General features: G+C 36.3%; 1 protein-coding gene across 1 annotated transcript in view; it reads right to left on the minus strand.

Moving 5' to 3' along the window:
* CNTN1 (contactin 1) overlaps nucleotides 1-20,917 on the minus strand; it is a 201,595-nt gene that overhangs the window by 57,930 nt on the left and 122,748 nt on the right. Inside the window, exons 5-15 of the mRNA XM_005148087.3 lie at nucleotides 18,469-18,598; nucleotides 15,834-16,006; nucleotides 12,330-12,425; nucleotides 11,095-11,301; nucleotides 9,804-9,900; nucleotides 9,468-9,649; nucleotides 8,291-8,415; nucleotides 6,217-6,334; nucleotides 4,441-4,591; nucleotides 3,835-3,962; nucleotides 1,179-1,354 (exon numbers count right to left, since the gene is read on the minus strand). Coding sequence (XP_005148144.4) covers nucleotides 1,179-1,354; nucleotides 3,835-3,962; nucleotides 4,441-4,591; nucleotides 6,217-6,334; nucleotides 8,291-8,415; nucleotides 9,468-9,649; nucleotides 9,804-9,900; nucleotides 11,095-11,301; nucleotides 12,330-12,425; nucleotides 15,834-16,006; nucleotides 18,469-18,598 — 1,583 coding nt within the window. The remainder of the gene's footprint in view (nucleotides 1-1,178; nucleotides 1,355-3,834; nucleotides 3,963-4,440; nucleotides 4,592-6,216; nucleotides 6,335-8,290; nucleotides 8,416-9,467; nucleotides 9,650-9,803; nucleotides 9,901-11,094; nucleotides 11,302-12,329; nucleotides 12,426-15,833; nucleotides 16,007-18,468; nucleotides 18,599-20,917) is intronic.

Consider the following 20,917-nt stretch of genomic DNA (forward strand, 5'->3'; position numbering starts at 1 on the left):
GTTTGGACATAGGCTTTGGAGAAATCTATGGCACAAAGTGATTTATGTCTTTGGGTTGCAATGCTTTTCAGCTGATCTTGGTGTACGTCTGCTGCCTTGACTGACAAGGACTTGTCTCTCACTGAACTAGTGCACTGTGACTTTACAGGGACATTTACAACTCAGCAACAGAGCAGGCTGACTGCTCAAATGACTGGTTTTCTCCAAACCAGTCTAAAACAGTTCTGCTTGAAACGTCTCACAAAGAGATAAACAGATATTGAAAAAGAAAGAGAGAAAGAATCTCCATGGAAAATTAAATATTTCCAGCTGAAGAGAAATACTCTGCAGGAGTCACTGTTACATGGTACACCATTTTGAACACAGAGCTGAAACTGAACATGGTCCCTGGTGTTCCCAGACACTACAGGTACCATTAGCAATATTTTATCTCCAACTTCACAATTCCTCTTGGTAGCACAAATTCCAAAATTATCTATATTGAGGATTTTGGTATCATTTAAACCCAGAATAACAGAATAAATACATATATATATGGGTAAGCACTCTGAGGTTTTTGTTGAATATTAGATAAGTCAGTTTTTGAACAGACATAACGAGAAGGGTTTTCTAATCAAGGTAGTAATTTTGAATAATCCGGATAGAAGACTGTAAAGAGATAACCACACATGCAAGCATGAAAGATTTGTGATTCCTCTTTCTATATGCCAAAATTATTGGTTTTGTATTAACTTGTTTAGCCTTCACACTAACTCTTCTTGCTCAGTGTTTACAGACCGTTTGACTCCTATCCACCATCTGGCCCGGTTTTGTGCCAAATACCAGAAATGTTGATGAGAAAAACATGAGTAAGTGAAAGTGAATGCATATGTACACATTTCCAAGATAATTTGTACCCTGTTTACGATAAGGCTACCAACTTACCAGTTTTATTCACTGGGATTTAACTGAGGTACCAAAATACTTATGTTAATTTAGATATCTGATTTCAGGTATCTACCTGCAAGTGTCTACGTGTCTGTAAAATGTCTAAACTGTGGGTTTATTTCATGTTCTTAGCCTACTGAATCTTTCTATACCTGAACCAACACAACAGCAAAAGTAAAACAGAAACAACACCTATTCACAATAAAAAAAATAGACTTTCACGTATTAGATAAGGATCTATAGTATCTTACCATGACATTCCTTTCGTAATGTTCGTGCTCTTTCTCAAAATCTATTACAAAGCCGTTTAGAGACCAAATAAATGTCAGGTCTAATGTGGGATCATGGGATGCAATGCATTGCATGGTAGCATTCTCTCCAACGGTGACATCAACATTCAATGGAGCTAAAGTAATCCTTGTAGCTTCTGTGAAGTTAACAGCAAACATGGAAAATTCCAATAAATAAATGTTTATCCAAATGCAAGCTCAGCTACATAATTGTTTGATTATATATACAACTGCTCCCTCAAAGTCTACTTTACATGTTATTCATGCAGCCACATTTCAAAGGACCAAAATAAAGACAACAAGGGAAACCTTTTACAACTGAAATGCCTAACTTCCATCCTTTGAAACTGCCTGTTTCAGTCTCTGAATCACATTACTGACTATTTAAAGCTATTTTTACTCATTGACTATATCTCAGGTAAAAAGAAGACACATAATGAATCTTATGTGACTTGTGTGGCACTTCTTATTTTAATAATATTTCTTATGTTTTAAAACCTGTCTAATGAATGGAAAATTCTACTCAGTTGTCAGGCTCAGTCAGATTTTTATTGGAGTACTGAAGGGATTGAGATCTTAATTTATCTACTGAGAAACAATAGAATGGGTGCGTAGCAAACTATGCAAATACCTACATGTGGAAAGGAAGAGAAAATAAAACAACAAAAGGAAGAAACCTGTGTATCTTCCAGCAATGTTACATACTGATACAGAAACAAGAAAAAAAAAGGTAGAGATCTCATGATACTTGCTAGAGATCATGATGCATTCATCAATCTCATATGGCAAATTAACAACATTGTTCTGGAAAGGACTCTCTGGATCAGTGAGACCTGTTGCTTTTCTTTCAATTTTTATCATAAAGCAAAAGGCCTCAGAGCATCTTCCTTATGCCATGACATATAACTTTCCCACTAGTATGAGAGTGGGAATAGAGTACCAAAACCTGGAAGACAACAGGGCTATTGCTACTAGCTAAGGCCTAGGCTTGAGCATGCTCCAAGGAGCACACTACACTTCATAATACAGAACAGCAAAAAATCGTTAGTAAATCCAACGTTACTTGTCAACCTGCCTTTGAGAGAAACCTTCCCGTACGCAAGTAATGTAAAACCTTAATACGGAGGATGGCACAACTACTGGCTTTTGCAGAATGGAGCACATCGTAGTGCAACCTCTTAACATCTGGTATTTAAAGTCTCTGCTATGGACACGTGTTTAGCATACGCGCTGCATTCTAGTGCTGTGCCTGCATGTTCAGCACTTGGTTCTACCATCAGTGATGTTCTAAATATTTGCATAAAGCATTCTGCCATTCCTATGGCAGTGAACAAACAGCATGTGGGAAAAACCATCAGATTTGCAGTGCCTGTCAGCTTCAGATTTAACTTTTAAAACTCCTGTAGTCATGTACAATATCTGAGAAGTTTTATGGGCCACATCATTCTCGGGGATACAATCTGCAAAGCATTCTTTGTCAACTCTTATCATTGTCCACAATGTGAAAATAAATTTGAAGTATGCCACCTGATCCCTTCCGTTTCTGCTGTGATGCAGGAGAGATGTCTTAGTCTTTTGGTTTGTCTTTTTTAGATGAATTGGAGCAGAATTCTCCAAGATTTTATAATTCTGTATACCAGAGTTTATAAGGTTTATAAACATTTGGTTTAAGTGTTTCACTGTGTGAATTTAGTAAGCAAATGATTTTAGAAGGTATGACAGAGTTACTAAGGGGCTGCATATTTATTTACATAATCTTTCAAAATAATTAAATGCTTGAGGGCAATATTAAGATGTATAAAGCTGAAAAGGGTGATAAAAAGTAATAGCAATTATTAATCAAATCTGATTAAGCAAAATAAGTGTCTTACACTTAATTTGGTACAATAAATTTGGTATAAATCAACCAGAAAAATGATTTCATATGACGATATAGATTAATTCTTACATTAGTACATCAATATTGTGGCATTGAGCTGTCATATATAGCATGATTTCTAGAACAGACATAGCTATTCATGAAAATAGTATTTTCTGTCTGTATTCTACACTACTTATTTATTTGGCATCAGGTTTAAAATATACAATTAAGGATATCAGTACTCCATCAGTAAATACTAATACCCATAAAAGAAGAGAATTTAGTGCTCATAAAAGACAGGAATTTAGTAGTGCGGTCATATGGCTGTGTGTCCCTATTGCACCAATTTAATGCATGTTTCTTTAACTGAAATGCTCTCTCAAACTTGCTTACTCGACCAAGAAAAACAGAAAAGAAAAATTAAGGAATCTCAGTAAGAGTGCCATTTCTGTCTGAGTCATGGCCCCAGAATCACACCTTAGCCTGAGCACTAAGCTACCAATTTTAATGAATGAGTTAAAATATGTCAATTTAACGGATCAGATTTAATAATATCTAATGGAAAAATCAACCTTGAAAATTGAGATACTGTCTCAGATCTAGTGCAAACATACTTTGTTTCTACTGAGCAATATGTTTTTAAAGCATCATTATTTAATGAACAACTAAATTAAAAAGATATAAAATGGTTTACAAGTGCTGGAACAAAAATTAGTGATTCTACCCAAAAGAAATTAATGCTATTTACAGGTTTACCTGTCATTTCCAGAACACCAGTGCTATTAGCTTTTCCTCGGTTGTTTTCTGCAAAACAAGTGTAACGACCTTCATCCAGCTTTGTGATATTGATAATTTCCAGGCTCCCATCATCCCAGATACGTATGCTATTGAAAGTGTAAAAAAACACATAATGAGAAATTAGGTTTTATATCAGAAAGCAGTACTTTCAGTAGAATAGTAGCAAGTGAAAGAACAAACCACAGACATCTATTGGAAGCTCACATCTAAATACTGCATTTATAAACACTCTTATGGAAAAAATATTTTATTAGACTGTGGCATGATGAGATGCCTCTGTTGGAGCCAGAGAATGTGCTTTCATTTACTTGTAGTCATTCTAATAGGTTTCTTACAGTTTTGTGATACTATTCAATACTGAAATGTGAACAGCACCAAACGGCTGGATACCCCTCTAGCTATTTGGATCCACATTGGCTGAAATATTCTGGCAGGTTGTTCTCCTAAAATTACACAGTCTCCTGCTCCTGAAGTCTGCAAAAGTGAGAACTAGCCTACAGGATAAATACAAACATAAGGCAGCATTTTTAAGACTCACAGTGTACCCTAACAGTCAATACTAACCGGCTCCCATTTACAAGCAGTTCTGTTCCTTTGCTCCAGGAGAATTTTGGCTTAGGAGCAGCTTTGGGCTTGCATTCAATGATTACACGACCCCCTTTAGCTGCTAGGATTTTCTTCTTCATAGGATTCAGTTCAAAAGTAGGAGGTGAAGCTGAAAGAGAAAATTAACAAAAGCACTGCTGTTAGTGACTTTTCTGCAAAATATAATATGTTTGCAATATGAAGTAAATGACAAAAGTATAGAATTGTATGCAAACGTCAATTATTCAGATCAGTAAGAAAAATAGCAATGATAAAAGATGTCCTAAGAAATAGATGCTGAACTAAAATAGGAAAAAACAATTGTGCAGTTACATGTTGCGTTATGCTGCAGGTTTCTTTCTGTTGACTTCTGGACTTTCATCTAAGTTTAATCTAACAAGATCAAAGTCCGCCAAAATCAATAGAAAGTTCCTCCTTTTCAAATGCCTTTTGATCAGTCCTAATAAAATTTAGATTCTTGGAGACAAATTTCTGCATAAAGTGGCTCATTGGATCATATTTTCAAAGAAGAGTTTGTTTCACTTTTCAGTGATTTTAACCCCCCTCTAGCAACATTAAGGTTGTATCCTTCCTTCTCTTTGTATTTTTCTGTTTGACTGACTGGCCTTAGGTGCAGTCTCAAAGTTACAAAAGTAATGAGATATGAGTGCAACAAGCACCACTCTTACATACTGAGGTTAGATTTTTGCTTACTAATTTTCTCTTTACTTGTAACCAAATAAAAAAAAACAAAATGCTTTTAATTATTTTGCAACTTACTGAATGTACACAGCTTAAATAGGGCTATAAGTTCATTCTAGAAGTACAGAGAAAAACTCTGATAAACATAGTGAAAAAAAAAAACCAAAAAACCTCTGTAAAACATCCACACCTTAAGGATATCGAATTTTCCAAATGACCATCAAGTGCTCATTTCTGGGTAATTCAGGCTGGTAGTGAGTACCTAATAATGGAAGAATAGCAGTGGACAAAGTATTGTTGTGCAGTGGGTTGGGGAAGACAAAGACATTTTAGCTCTTGGGAAAGTCTGAAGGCAAGCGTGAGATGGAAAGAACCCAGGGTAACTTCTGCAAGGAAATCTCCTAGGGAAGCCATATCATACAGCCATTATGCCTGCTCTAATGACATCAGTAAAAATGTCAGAAATTGTTTTAAGCCTGAGCACTCTGGATCTGAAAGTCTAACTTTCAATAATATGCTCCTTAGGAAAACAATGGATTAATGACTACATCCAGCTATCAAATGCAACAGCTATATGGCACACAACCATCGCAGCTGGTCATAGCAGATTGTAGAAAGCAAAAGCAAAAGGGAGAGTGAAGAGGAAGAGCTTTAAAGACTTGGTGACTGACAACATGGTTTTAAAAAAGTGTATTTTACCCACAGAGGAGAGGACATAGACAAGCAAAAAGAAAATGCTCAAGTTTTTCAAGCTTGAGAAGGTAGTCAGTAACCTTATGTACTTCATGTAAGTTCTGCACCATCAGTTCCTCTGAGAGATAGCAGCAGCAAGCAAACATCAGAAGTAATATAGCAAATATTTCCTACAAATTGGAAACTTGATTTCTCAATTTGTTCTCAAAACCCAGATAGAGAGCTCAAATAAAGCCCCTAGATTGAGTGAGGCTTTTTAGCTTTATCCTCACAGGAATCTGTTATCAACCTATGCCTGCAAATATAACTGCTATCTTACTCAAACCTGAAATAGAAAATAGAGCAAGTAATCCTACTGACCCACAATCTTCAGTTCAGCATTTGCATAGATAATTCCATGTGTGTTTTCTGCTATACATTGGTACATGCCGGCATCGTCAAAGGTCAGACTTTGTATTCTTAGTTCACCTTTCCGGAACTAAAACACAGAATCAATAAAACAAGATATTCATATAGATGATGTATGCTGACAAATTTATACCCATTCCACATATCTTCTATTTTATTTTTTTAGGGACAACGTTCAGAAAAGAGTTCCTCACATAACATTAAGACACCAGTGAGATTTTATTTTACCCATGTTACATTTCAGTCTTTGTGACAATCTATTCACCTTTTAGTTTTAATGACAGATTGAGTGTCTATTGATATAGATGGAAAAGTCTTAGCTGAGTGGCATTTGACACACCTACTCTTCAGTCCCTTGTTACCATACTAATGTAAACACTACTGATTCAGAAATAAGAAACAAGAAATGAAATTCATTTCATGCACATAAGCTTTGTTTTTCTATGCTCATGGTTCAGTACCTTCTATTGTACGTACATCATTTTACAACAGTAAAAGGTCAAAGCAAGTCCCAGTGAGGCAGAAGTTTTTCAGACGATTCTTCTGAGAGGTAGCATAAATTATTTTCTATTACATCGTTTTAACATCAAAAGAAAATACAGTAAATCAAAATAAAGTAATTCATCTATTTCTAAATAACTGTGTATAAAAGTACAAAAAGTGTGATGGTGCATTTTGTAAAGTACAAGTAGATGTCTGGTTTTGGAAGATCATGTTAATAAATTCTGTTTTCTTGTCAAAATCAAGCTGCAAAGCTTTAAACCTTGCATATGAGTAAATTGGAGTGCATGGAGCAGTGGAAGATTAAAAGAATACTATTTATCTGGAAAAGATTAAAGGAAACATATATCCTGCATTTTTATTTAAAAAATGTTTAAATCAGATTTTCTGAAAATTTTTATTTTTTGCTAAGTGAAACACCTGATTAAAAATTATCTGATTTAGAAACAAGCTATATTTTCAAGGCAATTTAAATATTTTTGCTATTTTCCATTTGGAAATCATCTCATAATATTAACAAACAGCATAGTCTTCTGGTGTACTACTGCACAATTACACACCACTTTCTGCAATCCAGCATGGAGATTTTGTCAGTGAAAGCCAAGTTGAGTGGGGATCACCAAGCAATTCATTAAATTATTTGTTTGTAATAACTACTGAAGCTAGAAAGCAGCATTGTTTTTCCTGGTTTAAGCCGTCTCCATATGGCAGATGGTGATACCCCTACACTCTCTCCAAGCTCCCACATTTTTCTTAAAACATAAAGCCAAACCAATGCTGCCTCATTGTCTTTTTTTGCTTGCTTGCCAAGATCAGTGCCGCCACAGCTCAACAGATGCAGCGTTACATTGTGCCCTCTTCTATCCCCTTTGTTCTTTAATGGCACATCATACAATAGATATTAAGCAATAGATATTATATTGTTGAAATGCCTGGAGCAAAAATATCCAATGTAATTAATTTAAATTATCAAATGGTACTCATTTGAACTTCACATCACCTAAAATAATGGAATTTTGCAATAGTCTGTGGCGAGGAAAAATGTGGAAAAGCACGATACAGGAGCACTAGTAATTTAAAAATCACCTTTTCTTCTCTTGTATCCACTGACTCTGTTCTGTCTTACACTTTGAAAGACACACTCATGTTTAATGTGGTAAAAAGGATTATTTTTGGAGATAAGCTGATAGACATTTTTTATCCAGAGAGAAGAAAATAGCATTTAGATAGAGAGGAGTGGAGAAAAAGGGATATCCACCTCCCAGCATGTGATCAAAAGTTCATAATTCAGACTAAATATTAGATAGCCTAAAGAAATGCTGAATTCTTCATATCCTCAGAAAACCGAAGAGAAGACTCAGACAAAACTTTAAAAAATAGATTTTAATGCCTAATGCAAGTGGATCAGAAAATATTTGTATCATTATAATTAATTTTCTTTTAAGCTTTTAATAATGCATGCATCAAAAAATAATTTGCATCATCTAGTCGATCAATCCTGTATTATCTATGGCAATATACTTACCGCAACACCATTCTTCAACCACCTAATTGTTGGAATAGGCTTGCCTGTAGCTACACAAGGCCAGTAGAGGTCACTGCCTATATCCTTCTCTGTATCATTGATATGCTCTACCCACTCGGGAGAAGCTGAAAGATAAAAACCATGATGTCTTGTAAATACAGCAGATACGTATTTAATTAGCATTATGTTGTATTAATTCCACTACTTTTTCATGAGTGTCCTAAGTTATGTTACCACTTACACAGACCCGTAGATTATACAATGTGGAAATTACTCAGTAACACCACAAAATTACAGTTAAATTACATGAAATTGTGCAAAACCATGTAAGTTCTGAAAGGGTCACCAGGAAAATATTATTTCGGTCCAGAGAAGATAATTAAAAATTTAATATTGAAAATGCCCTAGCATTTTTGGATTTGCTGAGGAAATGCACCTATTTAGTAACTTTACCTATTACAAACAGTAACAATCTTCCCACACCAATTCTGAATTTCTCCCAGTGAAGTTCAAGCACTTAACTAAGGATCTTAACTCAGCAGATTTTCTGTACAGTCAATGGGAAGATACAGAAATCTCCTGAAGGGAAGGAGATGTTATGGACAACCTTTTGATGAAATGTTATGGACAACCTTTTCATGCCACAGTTATCTGACACAAGTCTCAGTCAAGGCAGTCAGGTTACTTGGGATGATTCCACTATGAGCGGTAAGATGCAGTGTTTTGGTTCCCTCATTTAGCCAAATGCATGAAGAGAAGGGACAGAGGCTGGAGGAATAAATAGTTGAGTGTAACTAGTAAGAGAGTGAGCTAAGACAGAGAAGACAAACAAAAGAGGAAACAAGAAAGTGTAACCAACTCAATCACATCCTTTTCTTCCTGGAAGTTCTTTCACTTCAAGTACTCTACATTTATTTAATTTCCATTACTATGTCATTACTATGTCAAGGTGTATACACAGCTATCATAACCAGACAAATTAAGTAGTTGTTCAATTAATACTCAAATGTTATGCCTGGCATTCAATGCATGAGTTTTGATTTTGCTCTATTAGCTTGAACAGCAGTGTGTCAAGATGATGCTATGAGTCAGCACTGACATCAAGTGTGGAAACAAAGACATCTGCAACATGAGTGAAAGCAACATAGATTGTGAAGAATAAAATTGTTTTACTTGCCTTGTACATAGACTCTTGCTTGATGTTTATCCTTTCCTTTATAGTTTTCAGCTTCACACTCATAAAGTCCTTCATCTTCATACTGAATATTAAAGATCTTAAGAACTGCACCAGACATGCTTATCTCAGCAGTGGCTGGCATGGGTTCAAGGTATTTACTCCATCTGAGTTCAGGAACCGGACTTGAAAAGGTACAGTAAAGTACAAATCAGCATGTTCGAGAACTGGCTGTTAAATTGCAGACTACAAAACAGCTTTTGATGATGAAAAATGTCTTTTTATTCCCTGAAATATGAAAGCAAATAGTGCTCTACAATAACTTTAAAATACACTTACTTCCCAAGAGCAAAGCACTCCAGCGTCACGTTTTGCCCTAGGAGAGCATATGTGTCCTTGAACTTAACTTTGATATCAGCAGGATATACTTTAGCACCTAAGATGAAAAAAGAGATTTTCAGGAAAGGCACATCAGAAAAGAATACAGCTCAAGAAAAATGTTCATAAAGTTCCAGACAAAATCATTTACATGGAGTTTGACTGTTCACGAGGTCTGATTTAGCACTGAACTTTTAATAGTAATGCAGAATTGTTTTACTCAACAACTAGTTATTTTTCTCTGGATGGTAATGCCTAATATTTTTTACAGCACAATGCTTTAATATTTACTTGCATTTGAAGTGTGATGATGTACTGTGCCTGTGGGTAGACAAAAGCCTGAGTCTCTCTTTTCCACAGATTCTTTTACAGAATGGAACATTCTGAATGATTATGAATTTAATATTATTATCTTACTAAGGGTATGAAGGAATTAGAGCCAGCAATCTACATCTTAATGAGGGCACAGGGATGCAAATGTAATCAAATCTACCTACTGATGATCCCTATAGGACTCCTCTTGCAGTTCTAGATGAAGATCTCAGTATGAGTATTGGCCACGGAAAATTTGGACAAAGATCACTGATTTGTAATTGCTCAAATTCAATTACAGTTCTTCATTGGAATATGGAAAGTTTAACAGATAAATGGGTCACTGAAATCTTGATGAGTAGCTTATGAGGTTCTAGTGATTGACAGTCTGAAGTGGCAAAAGGGAACTTGGTTACCATTTGGAAAATATGCAGTTTTCATGAAGAAATGGCAGAGAATTATCTATAACACAAAGCCACATAGGTGTCTTAGGGGATTGGCCATGAGACACAAAGCTCTTAGGCCACTATTGGACACGAAATTTCAGCAGGGGAAAAGGATTTTCCATTTTCATGGGGGACTTATTGGGAAAAAATGAATTCCTTAAGCTGTTCATTAATATTTACATGAAGTTTCTGCTTTACAAGCTCAGAAAAAATATTAAAGGTTTTGGGACGAGTACAGGGGCTTATCACACAAAAGAGATGGGGACTCTGGGGATAATGAAAGGAAATTTGTAAATTAATTTGGAGAGATTTGCTTCACAGAGATTTCACTGTGGATGGGAATGTTTTTAACCTTTGTACCTGGAAAACTAAATAACATTGTGCAGGAGTCATTATAACTTGCTACATACTTCTCCTCACAGAGCTGACAGTACTTATGAATGAGCAAAATTAAACCACAAACATTTTGAACACTTTTTCCAATAAATACTTACGATCAGACTGGGGGATAAGTGGAATAAATTTGCTGAATACACTCTTTGTTATTGATGGGCTGGACACAAAACACGAATAATTGCCCTTATCTGATGCTTCTACATTCGCAATGTAGAGATTGCCATTCGTCTGTGACACAAATCGTCGCTTGTCCAAAGCAATGAATACTGGGAACTCGTTTAGAAGCCATCGATAACTGAGGTCATCTGGAGGAAAATATTTTCTAGTCAATATTAAAAACCAATCCTATCAACTACTTTACCCATGGAATCCTGTCTGAATATAAATTACTTCACTCTGATGTCTAGCTTATAGATCTTTCCTTTGGGAGAGGCAGCTATGTAGGAGAGAATATAATATACATGTCTCAGTATCCAGCTAATACCTGTTTGCACTGAATACAGGAGTACTGCTGCTATGAGTGCAGATTACTGAGCACCCAGCTACAGTGTGTGAAGCTCCCCTTGGGCACAGCCTTCCCATAGGAGCTGGAGTGGAGTGAGAGGAGATGGGCAGCTGGGTCTTTAGCTCACACAACTGAGAAGCTGGGAAGCCCTCATCAGCCTTGAAATTTAGACAAAGCCTTAGAATATTTTAACTAGCGATATATCTTGGTTCTTTAATTTCTTGCAATACTTAGACACAGAGTATGAAAACTAAAACATTATTCTATTTTACAAGATAAAAGAGTTGCTAACACCTGAATTCAGCCTTCTGAATGGAGCTGCAGATACTTGAGTTTATGGGCATAATCCCTGCAGAACTCTTCAACAGCTAATGATGAGAAAAAGGCACTTGCAGAGCACAAATAAACTCATTTGGCGCCTACTGCTGTTCCATAACTTTAACAAGAGCCCATGATCATTTCTGTTGAGGTAATTTCATCAGGTGGAATGAAACTGGGCCTTGCTCAAGGCCAGCAGAAAGTCTGGGATGACAGAGTGATACAGTGGAATGTACTCATGTCTTTTGAATGGTAGAACAAGCCTCCCCTCTATTATCCAGATTAGTCTGAATAATTTAGGTATCAAAACCTATTTGCAGATTGAATAATATCCTTTACATATAGTCAACTATAGGCATATATACAAAATGGAAACCTAACCTAAACAGTGATTCTCAAGCTGCATGAAAGTTACTGTTTAAGTAAAATTAAAAGAAACTTTCAAAAATAAATATTTATTTCTTTTCCACTCTTAAGCAGTTGAAAAAGAAGCACTTTATGCTGAATTACCTGGGTAGTGGTAAGGAGGCTCACAAAGAAGCACTGCTCCAACACCTTCTCGCACTTTAACCTCATAGCGTTCCTCAGGTGGAAAGGGATCCAGATCTAGTTTAAAAAGAATAGGGGAGGAAAAATTGGGGTTTTAATACAATCATTTTTCTTATTATTTTCAGACCTGTAGACATTAATACAGAAATACAACAATATATGATAGATATCTGTGGACCCATAATACCAGTTTTGCTCATTATAACTTTGTCATTATGAAGTGCAATGATTTTTTTACAGTATTTTAGTCATCATAATTATAAATGCCAGAAAAACACCCTTGTGCAGACCATATCCCTAAGAGTAGCCAAGTGAGCTACATTTGAAGAAGGAATCCCAAGAAGAGAAAGGAAAAGAATTTTAGGTTATTTTTTGATTGGTTTCTCAAAAAATGCAAGTTTAATCCTTTAATGTAACTTAAAGTGGCTTCTCTAAAATGGCCTGGCTGCCCTCCCTGAAAACCCCAGCAGCCAAGGACTGCTAAGCAGCTAGCTCAGACACACCTTTTGTGCCACAAGTTTGGAACAGAAGTGACTCAGATCTCAGGAGAAACCTTAGCCAACCCTCTTTAAAAAAACTTCCATGCAGCAGGGTAGAGACTGGGTAAAATTATAAAGAAACAAGTCCTTCATGGAGCTATGCATCATCCCACAGACCATGGGAGAATAGTAATGGTATTTGCAGTGATAAGATAACAGTTGCAACAGGGTCAATAATGGCACTTTGCTGCTTCTTTTCACTAGTTTTATGTATTCAGTCTGAAATTAAACTATCTGCATCTTAAGGCAGAGAAGCTTCTCTTTTGAAGCTTCTCCATGTCACCAAGTGCAGCAAGATTGTAGAGATCACAACTGGAGTCCTGCTTTAAATGTTACTGTGGTGCAAACAACATATGTGTGACAACCACATGCACAGACTCTGAATGCAATATTCTACCACAGAAATTATCAAAGCAAACTTCATTCAGATTACTCGAGCTTTCTTCAATGGTAGGCAGCTATCCAGTCCTACTAAATTGTCAGTGCTGGATCTGAAATCTAACTAAAACTTGAGAGCAGACAGAAACAATAAAGAAAAAAGCTCAGGACAGAGTTGCATGCTAGAAGATATTAAGAAGGAAACAGAGACTATTTACTACTGTAAAATGCAATGTATAGTTAGATGGATCCAACAGACGGTCGGTATTATCTAAAAATAATTAATTCCTTAACTTTGAAACAGCTGCTACATTTACTAAACATGGTACAGGTGAAGGATTCCTCCAAAGCCAACCACAGCTGTCAGACCTGAATGACTACAAGAATCTAAGAAGCAAATGTCATTAGGAATTGTCAAATGCATGAAAAGAACTCTAGGAGAGTTTATGTTCAGGGACAGACGCCTCTTCCAGCTTCTGAAACACTAATGGTTATTTTGCTCAAACAGATCACTAGATAACACAGATCTTTCCAGCGACTGACAGGATCCTGACTGGATCGATGCCTAAATGGCAGGCACTGTAATGGGTCACTCTAAAGACCTCTTTAAGAACCTCTGATTATTATTTTTTTTATTTTTACCCTGTGCCCTAGTGCAATGAATGTCTTCAGCTCTCCACAGCTAGCTCCCAATTCATTTGAAATATTAATCTTCAGTAACAAAGAAGCTAAGTTTACCATACAGATTCAGTAAGAATTAGCTATTTAACCAGACAGGATTTGTACTTGAAGCCAAGGAAGCTCTTCACACAGATTGGAATACTTCCATTCATATCGTATCTCCAGTAGTTTGAGTATATTCCCGTTCCACTTGCCAGCACGGACCTTACTACACAACTACTTTGTATCTTCAAAATACTGACTGATCTCTTCCTAAAACATCAATTTTCTTGTTTCAAATCTTTTGATCATCATATATACTTGCCACAGTAATTCAATTTTGCTTTCTTTGGTACAGACTAGTGCCTTAAATCTCTTGCAGAAACAGGAAAAAATAAAAATTACAATCATTAGCAAAAATGTGTTTCTAATTTGATACTGCTTTGCATATGCATGGTGTAGGGTTTGATGAAAGGAAAACCTATCATTGCTTTTAAGTTATTTTAGCTATTTTAAAGTGTAGATATTTTGTTTATAGTATTCTTGAATAACTTCTAAATATTTAGGACGGCCACCACATATTTATAGACATAGGAACAGACAGGCAATTTGTGTATGTAAAACATTATGCTAGTCCTGAAATAAAATAGTCTATACGAGGGGCAGGAAAGTCATTCAGTTATTGAGATGAAACTGTATACCTTTTTCCCATTTCTGAAATGCTCTGCTTCTGACTGGGTCTTGATATCTTCTTTGCATAAGCACTACTTAGTTATTATTCAATAATTATAATGTGTGATTCCATGAACTCTTAATTGGAAGAAATTCATTTTTAGCTAGAATGAAAGAATTAGCATAATCACTCTACTCCTATAAGCATACAAGCAATAGCTAAAGAGCATGCAAATTTCTTTTCCTTGTCATTCTTGCAGCCTCTCTGTTGTGAAATTGCTGTGTTTGACTATTCTGAAACTGCTTCCCAGCAAATAGAAGAGTGAATCATCTCTGATTTTGCTCAGCACACACCAAAAGGCCACTAGATACTCCTGCAGGATAAAATTCCTTCCTTCAGGAGGATGTGTGTAAAAGTTAAAAAAAAATGAATGGGTTTTAAAGCACTGGATCTAAAAAGATCCAGCTCTACTAAACACAGTGCTCTCAGATGTTCTCAGCATTAAAAGGCACAGGCCTGTGTGAACAGTCACTGGTTAGAGAGGATTAATTTTTTGTGGGTTCCTATTTTTGTTCTCTGATGAAAAAATGCATTGAGGAAAAAAAAGCATGTTAAGGCAAAATAAAAAACCCAAACACTGTGCTCAGTCAGCAAAATTTTACATTACTCGTCTTGTAGTACATCAGTTTTTTCCAATGCATGCATTTGTTGACAGTGCAGGTCTGCGCATATGCATGCATTCACAAGACTGGTTCATGATTGTCAGAAGCTGACAGAAATGTCCTCCAGCAGGCTCTTCATCACAGCCTATGAGTCAGAGAGCATGCTTTACTAGTTAGTGCCATGCCTTCCTCCTGCAGGCATCTCGGTTATGTTTGCACTGCAGCAGCACCTCATCACCATATGCCCCCACTTGCATCTTTTCTCTGTGACTATTTCTCCTCAGCTCCTACCATATCCAAAAAGAGCCTGGACATTATTATCTCAAGATCTGGTTCCGTATGCCTCTTCAATTGTTAATTTAACAATAACTCATTGAGAAAGATGATGTGTCAGCTGAATGCTAAAAAATATAAAATGCTTACAAAACTTATTATGTGTTGATCTCTGCAGACTAAGCCACTTAACATATTGTTTTTACAAAGTAATACAGCAATAGCATATGTTAGCAGAAGACAATGCAGCTTCTGTGCTTTGACATAAACATCAACTTACATCCAAAACTCAGAGTGGCTTCACTGCTTCTGACAGTTCCAAAGATATTAGATACTACACAGACATATTTTCCAGCATCCCTTGATTTCTCTGGATTATTGATAACAAGTCTGCCTCCCACCATACTGTAGCGATCCTTTGTTAAATCAATGTCCCAGTTGTTGAGTTTCCACCTATTAAAAAAAGAAAAGCCAGATGTAAGGTTTGGCCCGAAAACCCAAACCTGGTAAGAAACATGATTTTAGAAATAACACATGGGTCATGATAAACTATACAGGAAGGTATGAATATACTTCTATATATGTTTCATGTTTTTCTTCAGGAAGAGCCACAGATCTGAACTCCATAGATCTTTTACATATAACAGTCTCAGACTGTGTTAGCCTTCTCAGAGATGTGACATAGGTTAAAACCTGATTGCTGGCCACGCAGCAAAAGATGCTTGAGCTGGCTGTTAACGAGCTCAGCAGCGATCAAGTACTGGATTGCAAACATATAATCGAATAGTTATTTAAGACCAAATTACCTAAGAAAATACTCCCTCTGCATCTTTAAAGTATCGAGTAGCGAAATTTTTAAGAGCTTTTTGAAAACTTGCTGTAGGGGATGAAAATGTTTCATACAGCCTAACACGTCAGTGAAGTCAGTGCAGAACCAGCATCCATCTATAGCTCTGTATTTATTCCTGTGTCCACAAGGGGGAGCCCACAACCTTCTCGGAAAGAAACTGCGCATTTCCTGAACACAATCAGGGAAGGTGCAATTTAAATATATTTATTTCCGTGTAAATACTTTTTCTTTTGGTCACAAAGTAAAGATAGGCATTAATGTTTGAAAATGAGAGTGCATGCCCTATGTCTTCCTTCCTTATCAAAGATGTACTGAAATATACAGAATACGCATCTGGAAACTGAAATTGTTATTGTGATAGAAAGAAACAATAAAGGTAATATTAACAAAAAATTAATAAAAAATTCATAATGAAATGGCAGGATTTTCAAGATGCAATAAACAGCATTTGGGTTTTACAAGAGTTTAGAGGCATCACTTCAATCCCAGGAGACATACTGCAGGTCTGTATCACAAACACTAAATCCTCTGTTTGGAAATACCTAGGAATAACTGTCAACGGAACAGCTTATGCTGCAATGAGAATGTGGCAGGAAGGACTTATCTACCTCTGAGACAGGAGAATCTTGGCTCATGAGCTGTTGGCAGGCTGAGAAATGAAAATAATGTATTTAAGGTAAAATATATTGAGACTAAAAAGAACAGTGTGAGGAAATAAGAAGAGCTCTGGAGGTGCAAGGCAATTCTTCCAGTGTGACTTTGCTAGTTCAGATTTTGCAGAGCCCATACCAGATATGAAGAATGCTAAAATGTATGTAGAGCCCATGATTGCTCTATAGATGGCATGTTTACATAGTCTTGCAGACAGGATGGGGGAGTCTCTGGAAAGACTAGAAGTGATGGGGAAGAGTATCAGAAGGGTACCGAATCTATGTGTATCTGATCTCTCTGCACTTCCAGTCCTCTCTAAGCATAGGGAGAGCAAACAAGTGCAATGGCAAAATGCAGTGTAGAAAAACTTGTAAATATACTAGAGACAGGGATCATATTTAAAAAGGGTATTGTAGTTCTCCCTGAAATCCTTCAGTCACAGGTGGGTCTGTACATGTAGACAATCTGTAAGCATATTTAAAGAAAAAAGGTAATGAACATTGTAAACACATTTAAAAGAATGGCAAACAGAATCAACTGCTTGATCTGTCCTAGAAGCCAGAGTCTAGGAAAACACCTAAGTGAGTACTGGAGGTGGATCAGAGAACAATTTAATTAGATTGAACTCTTTTACTGGCAAAAAATTGTATCTGCCCCTTACTATGATGACAACAGTCTTCTGCCCATGACTAGTTGTAAATTAGTCATGGTCTTAATAGTGACAATCTTAAGGATATTTACCTGTACATAATAGAGCAGATAATGGCCGACAAACTCATATGGATATCCAGAGAATTGCTCTGCTACTAATGTGACCACAAATACCGTGAAAGAGGTCCTGTGTGAATCCCTAATAAACTAGTTTAAAAGTATTTCCAGAATAAAGTTTTTAATGTCTTCAGTAGCAGAGCTGACACATTATTGAGCATCTCTCTACAGTACAGTGGATGCAAAAGCAACATAGGATGTAGAATATCGAGGTTTGACAGCCAGTCGTTCTTCTTTCATAGTAAAATACAACGAAAAAAAGCTGTTCTGAATCAAGAAGAACAAGGACTTCAACATCTGTCAACCTTAGCTAGAAACATGGGTTTCTTAATTATTTTTTAAATATATTTTTTTTTCTTTGGATCTAGATCAGTATTGCTTTCAAAAACTGAAAACTTCTAACACAAAAGGAACATACTGTCTTCAACACTGACTAGACACTTGGGCAAACTGAATCAAGGTTCGTTCTTACTCAGAAATTGCAAATCTCTCACTTTTTTCCCTGCCTTGAAGCCTTTGTATCCTGTTACATTTGTAATCCTTTTGTAATCCTTTTGTAACCTGTTAAGACAGACAATCATTTTGCAGTAAAAACCTTCACTGAGTAAAATACCTAAGACCTGAAAATCAAACTAAGAAAGGTTACCTGTAAGTAGGAAAAGGAATTGCTCGAGCTCTGCAGTTCATTGAAACTTGTCCATCTGAAGATTCTTCTGGATAGATGGTATCAATGGGTTGCTCCTCAAAAACAGGTCCATAGCCTTTGTTTCCTTCCTCTGAAAATTGGTAGTTTGAAATTAATTACTTTTTAATTAGTAGTCAGCCTGAGGATGAAATTACATCACACCTTCCACATTCAAAATGCAAAGGCTATATATTGAGTACCCCAAAATCAGGTTCTATGCATCAAGAAAATCAGAGCAGTAAGGATAACAGAAGTGCTGGCCTTCCTTCATTGACTCCTGCTTCATACGCCCCTTCTGAGAACTAAAGTAACTCAAACTATATTCCTGTGCCTTCTCCACTATTATTTAATTATCATTATACCAAATGTGGTTGAGATAATTATGAGTTGAAGTTATGCCCTTTAGAAACGCAGTAAGACCAGCTTACTTCAGCGACCAACAAATTCTTATCAAACAGGTCCAGATTCAGAGCAACTATCCAAATAGTAGGTGTTCCTTATTTATATCCTAATCAGATCCATTTGTTTTTACATATTCAGATTCTTTACTGCACCAGACAAAACCCCTTATGCTGGAGACCAAAGCTGAGAATTACATTCTGTCAAGAACATACTTCTATCTTCCCTTTCAAGCTCAGGTATATGTAGATGTTAACTCTCTCCTCTCCAAAATAAAATAAAAAAAAAATCCCACATTGAAAATTATTTAAGTTTTTTAATTCAAGCACTTAAAAGTGAATAAATGTCAAAAAGTTTTGTCAACAACCTATTTATTTTTAATCTTTATCCTCCGTTTGCTGATGCTACTGTACAGGTTTCAGGCTCTGCCCACCCCTGCTCCATTTCCTTCTTCCTTATTTGCTGGGGCTGGAACTAGATGCTCCCTTCTAACCCAAACCATTGCATGATCTCCTCCAAACATTCAAGATTGCTCTCTGGCATCTGTAAAAGCAAGACTAGAAAGAGTAGTGGAATGTTCTGGGAAAATTCTGCTCAGGAAGCCCAGGATGTAACTGAGGTTTTCTTCTTGTGAAAATGGCAAATGTACATTCCAGGTACAGAACGGCACAGTGAGGAGGTAAAATTTTTGGACAACACAGCTGTCTAATTCTCACAGATCTCTACTGAGACTTAACCAACAGTATGGGCACTTGTAAACAAACTCACAGGAAAAGCAAACTGGTACATGATTGCTACCAGGTTCACTTTCCAGTCAGTCCAGTTCAGAGCCTTGCTTCAAATCCTAGAAATGTCAGAAGTCTGGAAAATGAACTTATAATACAAGGGGAAAAACCCAAACCAAACAATTTTCCCAATCTCTTCAGAGATGGCTGAATCATTTTATCTTAAAAATTTCTCAAAGCAGCAGTTAAGGACAGGAAAATCCTAACATTTCGCAATAGTATCTGTGCTGCCTATAAAATCCTCTACGTGTCTTCTAATACTACATTTAAAAAACTTTCACAGATCAAGAGATAAAATAGCAACACAACATATTCAGGTCCTTAAACCTAATTATGATTTTGTACTATTCCCTTAAAAGTCTTCCCTTTGGGTATAAAACACTCTAAATCAATCAGTTTTTAGAAAACTTAGAACAGAAGAAAGAACCTTTCTATATAACTAAAAAATGCAAATTGTCAATAGTAAAATATCATATATACAGAAAACAATCCTTCAACAGCTATCACAGAATTATAGAATAGTTAAGGTTGGAAAGGACCTTAAGATCATCTAGTTCCAACCCCCCTGCCATGGGCAGGGACACCTCATGATCATTTTACTGTTCCTTAATTTCATATTCATTGATAGACACGGGATTACAGCACCAGCAGAAGACTGTTTACAGATAAAAAGTAAGTTCCTTTTCCAGTTCAAGTTTGGGGAAAAAAATCACCTTGTGCCTTGAGGGCAGGAGCAGGTCAAGAAGACACTGTTATGCTGCTACAGATATGGTCAGGCAACTTCATTTTAAAGAACTAACTCACGTAATGAGAAGTCTTTCAAAGAAGCAAAAGAAGGCCACTAGAAAGAAAGGAAGAGGTATTGAAAAATGGTCTTCTTTCTTTCATGCATTAAAGCACAATATGATGTAAAAATCTACGTATTGCTAGATCAAAAGAAGTACCTTCAGCCTGAAAAGGCAAGAATCACATATTTGCTTGGAGCCTGCAATGACTGAGCCACAAACCTGACAGCACTTTCTGTGCAAGTTTTAAGTATGTATACAGAATAACAACGGCCCCTAGAAGCAAATAACTGTATCCTGTACAGCTGACTCTTTCACCTTAGGACTCAAATGATATTATAGACCACTTAGGCATTTTAATGGCATAAATTTTTAATGCTGCTAGTGCTATTAATTATACTGAGTGAATGTCTATTTCTCATACCTATCAAATATGCTTTA

This window comes from Melopsittacus undulatus, chromosome 5 (assembly GCF_012275295.1).
Source record: "Melopsittacus undulatus isolate bMelUnd1 chromosome 5, bMelUnd1.mat.Z, whole genome shotgun sequence".
NCBI classification, from domain to species: Eukaryota; Metazoa; Chordata; class Aves; order Psittaciformes; family Psittaculidae; genus Melopsittacus; species Melopsittacus undulatus.